The sequence below is a fragment of the Telmatherina bonti genome (assembly GCF_933228915.1).
Source record: "Telmatherina bonti genome assembly, chromosome: 15".
Classification (NCBI taxonomy): domain Eukaryota; kingdom Metazoa; phylum Chordata; class Actinopteri; order Atheriniformes; family Telmatherinidae; genus Telmatherina; species Telmatherina bonti.
Window position 1 is genome coordinate 33,684,289 of NC_136613.1, and position 16,047 is coordinate 33,700,335.

Consider the following 16,047-nt stretch of genomic DNA (forward strand, 5'->3'; position numbering starts at 1 on the left):
TTATCCTGTCATGTCGGATAACAAGGAAGTCTAAATATTTTTTAAGTAAATACTGCCTGCATTTTTATTAAAATTATTAGCAGCCACATGAGCTGCAATTAAAACTGTACAATGAATAATACTGCTGTAAGAGTGCTGTGAAATGAGTGTAACAAACACTCCTTTTAGAGGATAACTCATGTCGAAGATATTGACTTTGTTCTGGCGAGGATTCGTGCTCACATACGGATTCTGTGCTGCTCTTTCCAGAACTCACCGATCCCTTGAGACAGTGCAAACTCTGCTAAGCCCCTGCACTCCAGGGGGGTAAACCCCACCAGAGCGGTGCCCTTCATGCCCACCCCCTTGGTCTCTGCCAGCTCTGTGACCCGGGCCGTGATGAGGGAAGCTGGAACATGACAGTACGGCTGACCATCGATGCTGAAACATGGCCATGGTTCGCTGGCCAGGTGACGGGGTGGGTCCCCCTTCACGCTCTCCACATTGCAAGCAATTTCAACGGCTCCTTCATGTGGCAATGCCAACACCTGAACTCCAGGAAGGCCCCCGGGGGTGGACTCTCTGATTGCCTGGGCAATGCTGCTTCCTAAGGTGATGTCCTGGGTGTCAATAGTGACGTTGCAGTTCATGACGTATGGACTGGCCCCAACACCTGTAAATAGGACACATTAGTTTGTGGCAGTCTGTCTGAGTCCTGCTCCTCAGGACGCCATCCCCTGCATGTTTTGGAGGCAAGCCTAATTTATCTCACCTGAACAAAATGAATGACTCATTAACAGGCGGCAAAGAACTTGATGAGGAAGTTTGTGAATCTGGAAGAACGGTCTTCAACCATGTCTACAAGAAGAAAATGACGTTTTCTTCTTGGGGCCTCAAGAACATAAAGAGTTCTCGCTTCTTGAGGATGAAGCAGGCTGTAGACACGTTCAGACACCGACACACCTGATTCATGAACTTCCTCATGGGGGAGAACACTTTTCCAGTGTTCTTCTAATGGCACAGATGAGGCTTGTGGCAAGATCTGAACCAGTCCCGTGGTACAACTGGGCCGTGAGGGTTGAGGCGTTAATTAGTGACGTCATTCCTCTGAACTTATACAAGCCTCGATGCATCCTTCAAGAAATGACCTCCTGGATTCCTCATTACACGCTCCCAGTCGTCGACACAGTGCATCCCGGAATTAGCTCTGATAGAAAGCGTGTCACTAAGGTGCGTTTCCATTACACTCAGAATTGTGCTAAAACTAAATATCGCAATAAAAAAATGGAAACGGAAACACCCATATTTTGTAAAAAGTGTTAAAAATTGCTAAAAAGTTTTTATTTTCTCATGAGGTGGTTTTTCAGATGTGTGGATGCAGAAATATATCGCAGACGTGTAAAGGGAAACATTTTTTTCACCTTTACGTGTTCTCGGATGTGACGTGGAGGGTAGTGACCAGTTCATTTCTGGTAAAGATGGCGCGGTGTGGCGCAAACAGCAAATTTCAGAGTTTTAGAAAAGAAAATGAGGGAGAAAAGTTTCGAAAAGTAGCAAATTCTCTGCAGCAAGTTGAAAACCACACAAAATAATGTGGCTAGCTTACATCAGCCTAAAATCCCGCAAAATCTCGTCACCCAAATGAGATTTAACGAGAACTGAGGCTGATGCGCTTAACGCTGTTCGATGGAAACATCTGCAAATCTCAATTTCGCAAACATCCAATACAATACGGTGGCAGCTCTGGCACCAGGAGAATGAACTCTCAGATTCTTAGACGTAATAAATAATGTTCCTCATCTCAATGACAACGTGTTTGATTTCTCAGATATGACATGAAACGCAGACATGCTTCCCATTGGTTTGTTGAAGGTTTGTTGGAGTGCGATAGCATTTATTTAGCCTGAGTTTACATTCCTATAAAGAAACAGCATCAGTACCAGACTGAAGACGCTGTCTGATGCTGCTGTAGGCAAGCCAATCACTCTGTAGATGTTAAAGAGTGGTTAAACAATTCTCAGTGATTTTTATAAGGCATTATTTGCTTGAAAAGCGTAACATATCAGGTTCTCCAAAACAATCTACCTGTCTGCAGACGTTCTTGCAAGCTCACCTGTAAGGCCGTAGTGTCTCTGTGGTGTTGACCCCATGTCGGGCCTGATAGCCTGCAGGTCTGCAGTCTTCTTGAACCAACCCATCTCCCTCCTCCTGTGCGCCAGCCCACGCTGCAAAGGGGAGTCTGCCCAGCCAAAGAGGAACGCACTGGTCCCTGGGACTCTCTCTGTAAGTCCCCGAGCCACAGCTGAGCCACAAAAAGATCCCAGACGTGTTAGAGCTAACCAACAAATAGAGCGAATGTTATCACGTGCACATCAGAAGCAATAAGACTGCGAGAGACCCAGCACACCTGGGGATGTCAGTCAGACGGATGAGTACGAACACATGGACAGCTTATCACATGCATGTGTGCATACAGTTCTTTAACTGTGCCTGCCAATTACCACTCTGCTCTACCACCAATCTCACCAAGCTGATGAGTTTACAGAGTGCACTGTTAGGCGACATGCTGAGTTACTGCTCATTATCAGCTGGGCATGTGTCTGCCAAGTCAACTGTTAATGTGTCAGACTAATCAACACACAGCAAAAGCCAACGTCACATCCTCCTCCACCAGAGTATTCCTCACAACTCCATAACTGAGCTCACAGCTTTACATACAACACACAGTCAGGTGAAAAATACAGCACAACTTTCTAACTTTCTCGCTTCAGTCTGAAGAACACTGATCCTGAAATCTTATGCTGCATTCAGGGGTGGTTTTGTAAACTTCAGCTGTGCTGTTCTGGTTGGAAACAACAGGTTTTCTATCAACAGCGCAACTGTTTCTGCAGTTTTTCTGAGCTTTGCATGATCCGTCTACTACTGGGAAGACTTGCAGAATGTTTCCACTTGTTGATAATCTTTAACTCTGTAAAATGATGGACTCGAGATGATTTGGAAACGACCTCATCGCCTTTCCCAGGTTAATGGGTTGCAACGGTTACTTCTCTAAGATCAATGATGATGTCTTTCCTTCTGGCATTGTGTCAAAAAGAGCAAACTAGCGAAACTTTTGCTTCTAGAGGGATTCATACTGAAAGATCTTATGCAACAAACCGAAAGTCTCTACAAGTATCTGAACACACAGAAAAGCAAGTGAAGACATTACTCTCATCACATCATGATTAAAAAATCTCTCGTTCCACCACATTGTGATGAGAATCTCCTGTTCCACCTAATCATGATGAGAATCTCCCGTTCCACCTCATCATGATGAGAATCTCCTGTTCCACCTCATCATGATGAGAATCTCCCGTTCCACCTCATCATGATGAGAATCTCCCGTTCCACCACATCATGATGAGAATCTCCCGTTCCACCACATCATGATGAGAATCTCCCGTTCCACCTCATCATGATGAGAATCTCCCGTTCCACCTCATCATGATGACAATCTCCCGTTCCACCACATCATGATGAGAATCTCCCGTTCCACCTCATCATGATGAGAATCTCCTGTTCCACCTCATCATGATGAGAATCTCCCGTTCCACCACATCGTGATGAGAATCTCCCGTTCCACCTCATCGTGATGAGAATCTCCCGTTCCACCTCATCGTGATGAGAATCTCCCGTTCCACCTCATCGTGATGAGAATCTCCCGTTCCACCTCATCGTGATGAGAATCTCCCGTTCCACCACATCGTGATGAGAATCTCCCGTTCCACCTCATCGTGATGAGAATCTCCCGTTCCACCTCATCGTGATGAGAATCTCCCGTTCCACCTCATCGTGATGAGAATCTCCCGTTCCACCTCATCATGATGAGAATCTCCAGTTCCACCACATCATGATGAGAATCTCCCGTTCCACCTCATCATGATGAGAATCTCCCGTTCCACCTCATCATGATGAGAATCTCCCGTTCCACCACATCATGATGAGAATCTCCCGTTCCACCACATCATGATGAGAATCTCCCGTTCCACCTCATCATGATGAGAATCTCCCGTTCCACCACATCATGATGAGAATCTCCAGTTCCACCACATCATGATGAGAATCTCCCGTTCCACCTCATCATGATGAGAATCTCCCGTTCCACCTCATCATGATGAGAATCTCCAGTTCCACCACATCATGATGAGAATCTCCCGTTCCACCTCATCATGATGAGAATCTCCCGTTCCACCTCATCATGATGAGAATCTCCCGTTCCACCACATCATGATGAGAATCTCCAGTTCCACCACATCATGATGAGAATCTCCAGTTCCACCACATCATGATGAGAATCTCCCGTTCCACCTCATCATGATGAGAATCTCCCGTTCCACCACATCATGATGAGAATCTCCAGTTCCACCACATCATGATGAGAATCTCCCGTTCCACCTCATCATGATGAGAATCTCCCGTTCCACCACATCATGATGAGAATCTCCCGTTCCACCTCATCATGATGAGAATCTCCCGTTCCACCACATCATGATGAGAATCTCCAGTTCCACCACATCATGATGAGAATCTCCCGTTCCACCTCATCATGATGAGAATCTCCCGTTCCACCTCATCATGATGAGAATCTCCAGTTCCACCACATCATGATGAGAATCTCCCGTTCCACCTCATCATGATGAGAATCTCCCGTTCCACCTCATCATGATGAGAATCTCCCGTTCCACCACATCATGATGAGAATCTCCAGTTCCACCTCATCATGATGAGAATCTCCCGTTCCACCTCATCATGATGAGAATCTCCCGTTCCACCTCATCATGATGAGAATCTCCCGTTCCACCACATCATGATGAGAATCTCCCGTTCCACCACATCATGATGAGAATCTCCCGTTCCACCTCATCATGATGAGAATCTCCCGTTCCACCTCATCATGATGAGAATCTCCCGTTCCACCTCATCATGATGAGAATCTCCCGTTCCACCTCATCATGATGAGAATCTCCCGTTCCACCTCATCATGATGAGAATCTCCCGTTCCACCTCATGATGAGAATCTCCCGTTCCACCTCATGATGAGAATCTCCCGTTCCACCTCATCATGATGAGAATCTCCCGTTCCACCACATCATGATGAGAATCTCCAGTTCCACCACATCATGATGAGAATCTCCCGTTCCACCTCATCATGATGAGAATCTCCCGTTCCACCACATCATGATGAGAATCTCCAGTTCCACCACATCATGATGAGAATCTCCCGTTCCACCTCATCATGATGAGAATCTCCCGTTCCACCTCATCATGATGAGAATCTCCAGTTCCACCACATCATGATGAGAATCTCCAGTTCCACCACATCATGATGAGAATCTCCAGTTCCACCACATCATGATGAGAATCTCCCGTTCCACCTCATCATGATGAGAATCTCCCGTTCCACCACATCATGATGAGAATCTCCAGTTCCACCACATCATGATGAGAATCTCCCGTTCCACCTCATCATGATGAGAATCTCCCGTTCCACCACATCATGATGAGAATCTCCCGTTCCACCTCATCATGATGAGAATCTCCCGTTCCACCACATCATGATGAGAATCTCCAGTTCCACCACATCATGATGAGAATCTCCCGTTCCACCTCATCATGATGAGAATCTCCCGTTCCACCTCATCATGATGAGAATCTCCAGTTCCACCACATCATGATGAGAATCTCCCGTTCCACCTCATCATGATGAGAATCTCCCGTTCCACCTCATCATGATGAGAATCTCCCGTTCCACCACATCATGATGAGAATCTCCCGTTCCACCACATCATGATGAGAATCTCCCGTTCCACCTCATCATGATGAGAATCTCCCGTTCCACCACATCATGATGAGAATCTCCAGTTCCACCACATCATGATGAGAATCTCCCGTTCCACCTCATCATGATGAGAATCTCCCGTTCCACCTCATCATGATGAGAATCTCCCGTTCCACCTCATCATGATGAGAATCTCCCGTTCCACCTCATCATGATGAGAATCTCCAGTTCCACCACATCATGATGAGAATCTCCCGTTCCACCTCATGATGAGAATCTCCCGTTCCACCTCATCATGATGAGAATCTCCCGTTCCACCTCATCATGATGAGAATCTCCCGTTCCACCTCATCATGATGAGAATCTCCCGTTCCACCTCATGATGAGAATCTCCCGTTCCACCTCATCATGATGAGAATCTCCCGTTCCACCACATCATGATGAGAATCTCCCGTTCCACCTCATCATGATGAGAATCTCCCGTTCCACCACATCATGATGAGAATCTCCAGTTCCACCACATCATGATGAGAATCTCCCGTTCCACCTCATCATGATGAGAATCTCCCGTTCCACCTCATCATGATGAGAATCTCCAGTTCCACCACATCATGATGAGAATCTCCCGTTCCACCTCATCATGATGAGAATCTCCCGTTCCACCTCATCATGATGAGAATCTCCCGTTCCACCACATCATGATGAGAATCTCCAGTTCCACCTCATCATGATGAGAATCTCCCGTTCCACCTCATCATGATGAGAATCTCCCGTTCCACCTCATCATGATGAGAATCTCCCGTTCCACCACATCATGATGAGAATCTCCAGTTCCACCACATCATGATGAGAATCTCCCGTTCCACCTCATCATGATGAGAATCTCCCGTTCCACCTCATCATGATGAGAATCTCCCGTTCCACCTCATCATGATAAGAATCTCCCGTTCCACCTCATCATGATGAGAATCTCCCGTTCCACCTCATCATGATGAGAATCTCCCGTTCCACCTCATCATGATGAGAATCTCCCGTTCCACCTCATGATGAGAATCTCCCGTTCCACCTCATGATGAGAATCTCCCGTTCCACCTCATCATGATGAGAATCTCCCGTTCCACCACATCATGATGAGAATCTCCAGTTCCACCACATCATGATGAGAATCTCCCGTTCCACCTCATCATGATGAGAATCTCCCGTTCCACCACATCATGATGAGAATCTCCAGTTCCACCACATCATGATGAGAATCTCCCGTTCCACCTCATCATGATGAGAATCTCCCGTTCCACCTCATCATGATGAGAATCTCCAGTTCCACCACATCATGATGAGAATCTCCAGTTCCACCACATCATGATGAGAATCTCCAGTTCCACCTCATCATGATGAGAATCTCCCGTTCCACCTCATCATGATGAGAATCTCCCGTTCCACCACATAATGATGAGAATCTCCAGTTCCACCACATCATGATGAGAATCTCCCGTTCCACCTCATCATGATGAGAATCTCCCGTTCCACCACATCATGATGAGAATCTCCCGTTCCACCTCATCATGATGAGAATCTCCCGTTCCACCACATCATGATGAGAATCTCCAGTTCCACCACATCATGATGAGAATCTCCCGTTCCACCTCATCATGATGAGAATCTCCAGTTCCACCACATCATGATGAGAATCTCCCGTTCCACCTCATCATGATGAGAATCTCCCGTTCCACCTCATCATGATGAGAATCTCCCGTTCCACCTCATCATGATGAGAATCTCCAGTTCCACCACATCATGATGAGAATCTCCCGTTCCACCTCATGATGAGAATCTCCCGTTCCACCTCATCATGATGAGAATCTCCCGTTCCACCTCATCATGATGAGAATCTCCCGTTCCACCTCATCATGATGAGAATCTCCCGTTCCACCTCATGATGAGAATCTCCCGTTCCACCTCATCATGATGAGAATCTCCCGTTCCACCACATCATGATGAGAATCTCCCGTTCCACCTCATCATGATGAGAATCTCCCGTTCCACCACATCATGATGAGAATCTCCAGTTCCACCACATCATGATGAGAATCTCCCGTTCCACCTCATCATGATGAGAATCTCCCGTTCCACCTCATCATGATGAGAATCTCCAGTTCCACCACATCATGATGAGAATCTCCCGTTCCACCTCATCATGATGAGAATCTCCCGTTCCACCTCATCATGATGAGAATCTCCCGTTCCACCACATCATGATGAGAATCTCCAGTTCCACCTCATCATGATGAGAATCTCCCGTTCCACCTCATCATGATGAGAATCTCCCGTTCCACCTCATCATGATGAGAATCTCCCGTTCCACCACATCATGATGAGAATCTCCAGTTCCACCACATCATGATGAGAATCTCCCGTTCCACCTCATCATGATGAGAATCTCCCGTTCCACCTCATCATGATGAGAATCTCCCGTTCCACCTCATCATGATAAGAATCTCCCGTTCCACCTCATCATGATGAGAATCTCCCGTTCCACCTCATCATGATGAGAATCTCCCGTTCCACCTCATCATGATGAGAATCTCCCGTTCCACCTCATGATGAGAATCTCCCGTTCCACCTCATGATGAGAATCTCCCGTTCCACCTCATCATGATGAGAATCTCCCGTTCCACCACATCATGATGAGAATCTCCAGTTCCACCACATCATGATGAGAATCTCCCGTTCCACCTCATCATGATGAGAATCTCCCGTTCCACCACATCATGATGAGAATCTCCAGTTCCACCACATCATGATGAGAATCTCCCGTTCCACCTCATCATGATGAGAATCTCCCGTTCCACCTCATCATGATGAGAATCTCCAGTTCCACCACATCATGATGAGAATCTCCAGTTCCACCACATCATGATGAGAATCTCCAGTTCCACCTCATCATGATGAGAATCTCCCGTTCCACCTCATCATGATGAGAATCTCCCGTTCCACCACATAATGATGAGAATCTCCAGTTCCACCACATCATGATGAGAATCTCCCGTTCCACCTCATCATGATGAGAATCTCCCGTTCCACCACATCATGATGAGAATCTCCCGTTCCACCTCATCATGATGAGAATCTCCCGTTCCACCACATCATGATGAGAATCTCCAGTTCCACCACATCATGATGAGAATCTCCCGTTCCACCTCATCATGATGAGAATCTCCAGTTCCACCACATCATGATGAGAATCTCCCGTTCCACCTCATCATGATGAGAATCTCCCGTTCCACCTCATCATGATGAGAATCTCCCGTTCCACCACATCATGATGAGAATCTCCAGTTCCACCACATCATGATGAGAATCTCCCGTTCCACCTCATCATGATGAGAATCTCCCGTTCCACCACATCATGATGAGAATCTCCAGTTCCACCACATCATGATGAGAATCTCCAGTTCCACCTCATCATGATGAGAATCTCCCGTTCCACCTCATCATGATGAGAATCTCCCGTTCCACCTCATCATGATGAGAATCTCCCGTTCCACCTCATCATGATGAGAATCTCCCGTTCCACCTCATCATGATGAGAATCTCCAGTTCCACCACATCATGATGAGAATCTCCAGTTCCACCACATCATGATGAGAATCTCCAGTTCCACCTCATCATGATGAGAATCTCCCGTTCCACCTCATCATGATGAGAATCTCCCGTTCCACCTCATCATGATGAGAATCTCCCGTTCCACCTCATCATGATGAGAATCTCCCGTTCCACCTCATCATGATGAGAATCTCCCGTTCCACCTCATCATGATGAGAATCTCCCGTTCCACCTCATCATGATGAGAATCTCCCGTTCCACCTCATCATGATGAGAATCTCCCGTTCCACCTCATCATGATGAGAATCTCCAGTTCCACCTCATCATGATGAGAATCTCCCGTTCCACCTCATGATAAGAATCTCCCGTTCCACCTCATGATAAGAATCTCCAGTTCCACCTCATCATGATGAGAATCTCCCGTTCCACCTCATCATGATGAGAATCTCCCGTTCCACCTCATGATGAGAATCTCCCGTTCCACCTCATGATGAGAATCTCCCGTTCCACCTCATCATGATGAGAATCTCCCGTTCCACCACATCATGATGAGAATCTCCAGTTCCACCACATCATGATGAGAATCTCCCGTTCCACCTCATCATGATGAGAATCTCCCGTTCCACCACATCATGATGAGAATCTCCAGTTCCACCACATCATGATGAGAATCTCCCGTTCCACCTCATCATGATGAGAATCTCCCGTTCCACCTCATCATGATGAGAATCTCCAGTTCCACCACATCATGATGAGAATCTCCAGTTCCACCACATCATGATGAGAATCTCCAGTTCCACCACATCATGATGAGAATCTCCCGTTCCACCTCATCATGATGAGAATCTCCCGTTCCACCACATCATGATGAGAATCTCCAGTTCCACCACATCATGATGAGAATCTCCCGTTCCACCTCATCATGATGAGAATCTCCCGTTCCACCACATCATGATGAGAATCTCCCGTTCCACCTCATCATGATGAGAATCTCCCGTTCCACCACATCATGATGAGAATCTCCAGTTCCACCACATCATGATGAGAATCTCCCGTTCCACCTCATCATGATGAGAATCTCCCGTTCCACCTCATCATGATGAGAATCTCCAGTTCCACCACATCATGATGAGAATCTCCCGTTCCACCTCATCATGATGAGAATCTCCCGTTCCACCTCATCATGATGAGAATCTCCCGTTCCACCACATCATGATGAGAATCTCCAGTTCCACCACATCATGATGAGAATCTCCCGTTCCACCTCATCATGATGAGAATCTCCCGTTCCACCACATCATGATGAGAATCTCCAGTTCCACCACATCATGATGAGAATCTCCCGTTCCACCTCATCATGATGAGAATCTCCCGTTCCACCTCATCATGATGAGAATCTCCCGTTCCACCTCATCATGATGAGAATCTCCCGTTCCACCTCATCATGATGAGAATCTCCCGTTCCACCTCATCATGATGAGAATCTCCAGTTCCACCACATCATGATGAGAATCTCCCGTTCCACCTCATGATGAGAATCTCCCGTTCCACCTCATCATGATGAGAATCTCCCGTTCCACCTCATCATGATGAGAATCTCCAGTTCCACCACATCATGATGAGAATCTCCTGTTCCACCTCATCATGATGAGAATCTCCCGTTCCACCTCATGATGATGAGAATCTCCCGTTCCACCTCATCATGATGAGAATCTCCCGTTCCACCTCATCACCATGAGAATCTCCCGTTCCACCTCATCATGATGAGAATCTCCCGTTCCACCTCATCATGATGAGAATCTCCCGTTCCACCTCATCATGATGAGAATCTCCCGTTCCACCTCATCATGATGAGAATCTCCTGTTCCACCTCATCATGATGAGAATCTCCAGTTCCACCTCATCATGATGAGAATCTCCCGTTCCACCTCATGATGAGAATCTCCCGTTCCACCTCATCATGATGAGAATCTCCCGTTCCACCTCATCATGATGAGAATCTCCCGTTCCACCTCATCACCATGAGAATCTCCCGTTCCACCATATCGTGATGAGAATCTGCCATTCCACCATGTCATGATGAGAATCTCCCGTTCCACCATGTCATGATGAGAATCTCCCGTTCTGCCATGTCATGATGAGAATCTCCCGTTCTGCCATGTCATGATGAGAATCTCCCGTTCCGCCTCATCATGATGAGAATCTCCCGTTTCACCTCATCATGATGAGAATCTCCCGTTCCACCATGTCATGATGAGAATCTCCCGTTCTGCCATGTCATGATGAGAATCTCCCGTTCCGCCTCATCATGATGAGAATCTCCCGTTCCACCTCATGATGAGAATCTCCCGTTTCACCTCATGATGAGAATCTCCCGTTTCACCTCATCATGATGAGAATCTCCCGTTTCACCTCATCATGATGAGAATCTCCCGTTCCACCTCATCATGATGAGAATCTCCCGTTCCACCACATCACGATGAGAATCTCCCGTTCCACCTCATCATGATGAGAATCTCCCGTTCCACCACATCATGATGAGAATCTCCCGTTCCGCCTGATCATGATGAGAATCTCCCGTTCCGCCTCATCATGATGAGAATCTCCCGTTCCGCCTCATCATGATGAGAATCTCCTGTTCCACCACATCACCATGAGAATCTCCCGTTCCACCTCATCATGATGAGAATCTCCCGTTCCACCTCATCACCATGAGAATCTCCCGTTCCACCTCATCATGATGAGAATCTCCCGCTCCGCCTAATCATGATGAGAATCTCCCGTTCCACCTCATCACCATGAGAATCTCCCGCTCCTCCTAATCATGATGAGAATCTCCCGTTCCACCTCATCATGATGAGAATCTCCCGTTTTGCAACATCGTGATGAGAATCTCCCGTTCCACCTCATCACCATGAGAATCTCCCGTTCCGCCTAATTATGATGAGAATCTCCCGTTCCACCTCATCATGATGAGAATCTCCCGTTTTGCAACATCGTGATGAGAATCTCCCGTTCCACCTCATCACCATGAGAATCTCCCGTTCCACCTCATCACCATGAGAATCTCCCGTTCCACCTCATCACGATGAGAATCTCCCGTTCCACCACATCATGATGTGAATCTCCCGTTCCACCTCATCACCATGAGAATCTCCCGTTCCACCTCATCATGATGAGAATCTCCTGTTCCACCTCATCACCATGAGAATCTCCCGTTCCACCTCATCATGATGAGAATCTCCCGTTCCACCTCATCACCATGAGAATCTCCCGTTCCACCTCATCACCATGAGAATCTCCCGTTCCACCTCATCATGATGAGAATCTCCCATTCCACCTCATCACCATGAGAATCTCCCGTTCCACCTCATCACCATGAGAATCTCCCGTTCCACCTCATCACCATGAGAATCTCCCGTTCCACCTCATCACCATGAGAATCTCCCGTTCCACCTCATCGTGATGAGAATCTCCCGTTCCACCTCATCATGATGAGAATCTCCCGTTCCACCTCATCACCATGAGAATCTCCCGTTCCACCTCATCATGATGAGAATCTCCCGTTCCACCTCATCACCATGAGAATCTCCCGTTCCACCTCATCACCATGAGAATCTCCCGTTCCACCTCATCACTATGAGAATCTCCCGTTCCACCTCATCACCATGAGAATCTCCCGTTCCACCTCATCACTATGAGAATCTCCCGTTCCACCTCATCACCATGAGAATCTCCCGTTCCACCTCATCACCATGAGAATCTCCCGTTCCACCTCATCACCATGAGAATCTCCCGTTCCACCTCATCACCATGAGAATCTCCCGTTCCACCTCATCACCATGAGAATCTCCCGTTCCACCTCATCACCATGAGAATCTCCCGTTCCACCTCATCACCATGAGAATCTCCCGTTCCACCTCATCACCATGAGAATCTCCCGTTCCACCTCATCACCATGAGAATCTCCCGTTCCACCTCATCACCATGAGAATCTCCCGTTCCACCTCATCACCATGAGAATCTCCCGTTCCACCTCATCACCATGAGAATCTCCCGTTCCACCTCATCACTATGAGAATCTCCCGTTCCACCTCATCACCATGAGAATCTCCCGTTCCACCTCATCACCATGAGAATCTCCCGTTCCACCACATCATGATGAGAATCTCCCGTTCCACCTCATCACCATGAGAATCTCCCGTTCCACCTCATCACCATGAGAATCTCCCGTTCCACCTCATCACCATGAGAATCTCCCGTTCCACCTCATCACCATGAGAATCTACCGTTCCACCTCATCACCATGAGAATCCAGGAAGATCCAAGCCTTTGCAAGTGCAGAAAACCGGAATCTTCCGAATCGAACTGGCTAACATATTGGGGGAATCTCACTCCTTTCCAACCCAGAGCACAGAGGAACAGAATTATGTAGACACCATCAGAATGATGAAGGGCAGGCGGAGGTGCCTTGATGAACAGGAGGAAACATGTTACACACCTGCACAGGTGTGCAGATAGTGAGGACATTTGCTGCATATAATGGCACTAAATGAGAAGGTGTTACGTCCACCAGAGACAAGTGTATCCCCGACCTCAAACTGTTGTCTGATGAGATGTGCTGACACCATCAAACACCTGCGGAGGCTCTTCTGTATTTCTGGCATTGGTAATGACCATCCTGTGTCCATCAATTTTTTTTTACATATTACAACATTGTCTATTAGAATTTCTACCTAATATTCCAGAGATTTCCTCTTTTTGCCTTTTTCCCTGCTAAGCCGTCATGGAAATGAGAAAGATTAATATTTATCAGGGCGTTCACCTGACCTTCTACAGCCAAACTGTGGGTGTGACCAAACCCTAACCCTCACATGTGCAAAATCAGTGTGCTTTACAAATGCACACCGTTTAATGAATCAGGAGGTTTCTCTATCTCCTTTTCCCTATGTGTGCCACCTGTAGTCATCGTTGCTATGCACAGTTTTACAAATAAGACTCTTGGAGATGATGTGAGCTTTGTGACATGGCGCATCATGCATGCTACACTGTGCTCATAAAGGGATGGACATGGTCAGCAGCAGGACTCAGGTAGGCTGTGCTGATTAAACCATGTCATACTGGTACTAAGGGGACCAAAGTGGGACAGGCAAGCTAGGATGGATCCATGTTGTCATGATGTTTCCAGTAGATTCTGATCCTACCATGTGAATGTGGAGCTGAACTGGAGACTCATCCGACCAGCAACAGTTGTCAATCTGAAAACCAGTAGTTATTCAACTTCCTGTTGTCTTTCTACCAACCAGTCTGCCCATTCTCCTCTGACCTCTGACATCAACCAGACATTCTGGTCCAGACAACTGCTGGATATTTTCTCTTCTTCAGACCTTCTATGTAAACCCTGGAGATGGTTGTGTGTGAAAATCCCAGTCGGTCATCAGTTTCTAGAATACTCAGACCATAAGACTTGCTTTAAATCTCCTTTCTTATTTATTCTGATGCTCAGTTTGAACTTCAGCAAGTCGTCTTCATCATGTCTACATGACTAAATGTGTTAATCTGCTGCCGTGTGATTGGCTGATTAGATATCTGACCAGCTGATCAGGTGGACATGGTTCACTGAGTGGATTAATAGATAATCAGGAAATTGCAAGCAGCTCAGTTTTTACCAAAAAAAAAAAATGTTTAAGCTGCGTCAGACTTGTCTAAACTGGATTTTTCCACTCGTCTCTGTTTAGAACATAAACACAACACACACGTGACTTAATGAGGAGCTTCATATAATAATCAGGCAGCATTAGTTATTTCAGAGTGCATTTAAACATCTCACCTCGCGCCACGCGAGCACAGTCCTGCACTCCCACCTCCTCCCCCAGCGGGTAGATGGGTATGAGATCAACGGCGCCCATGCATGGGTGGACGCCTGCGTGGGCTTGCATGTCGATCAGCCCACACGCCTTCTCACATGCAGACAGAACAGCTTCTCCTGGAATGGATGAGAAACAACATGCAGCATATTGTGACAGCAGAACTCAGTGGGGGTGGGCAGATGGATGACAGAAACGCCATGCTGGGACGACCGCAGACAAGTCGTCCACGAGATAAAATATTCACTTGAGAAATGTTCCCTTTCTGGTTTCTGTGCTAAACTCCGTGACAAAGCTTATTAAAGGATTTTCCTCGTGAGGATTGGAGCGTGGGGACTGCATCCCTGCAGCAGCACTGCAAGCCGATTCTCCCCCATGAGTGGAAACTTACCGATGGAGTGGATACTGGACACGATGGTGATGACGGAGCGGTTGTAGTCGTGATCATTAAAGATGTTCAACACCGTGGCTCCCTCCCGTTTCACACCTGTGGAGTCATTTCACATCTTTACACTGGTTAGAAATATTTCAGAGTGTAGCTGTCGTGTTTAGATGTGATGCCATCACGCAGGACAAAAGTACATCTGAATAATTCTCCAGACTTCATGGTGAAGCTGAAGTTTCTACTGTCTGTCTGTCCAGCTGACCTTCGGTGTTGTACAAGGCTGCCTTGGCCACAGTCTCCACCAGGTCCTTCCTGCGAGCCTCAGAAACGTTGAGAAGACATGCCACCAGGTGTCTGCCGAAGCTCCCTGAAGCCATCTTCCTGCAGGAGAAATC

General features: G+C 47.1%; 1 protein-coding gene across 1 annotated transcript; it reads right to left on the bottom strand.

The window, feature by feature from the left end:
* Positions 1-204: 204 nt before the first annotated feature.
* Positions 205-16,047, bottom strand: ftcdnl1 (formiminotransferase cyclodeaminase N-terminal like 1). The gene is made up of 5 exons (XM_079254446.1): positions 15,915-16,047; positions 15,659-15,754; positions 15,231-15,386; positions 2,093-2,281; positions 205-652 (listed from the first exon to the last, which is right to left on the bottom strand). The coding sequence occupies exons 1-5, from the start codon at positions 16,027-16,029 to the stop codon at positions 219-221; spliced, it is 990 nt and encodes a 329-aa protein (XP_079110572.1). The 5' UTR covers positions 16,030-16,047; the 3' UTR covers positions 205-218.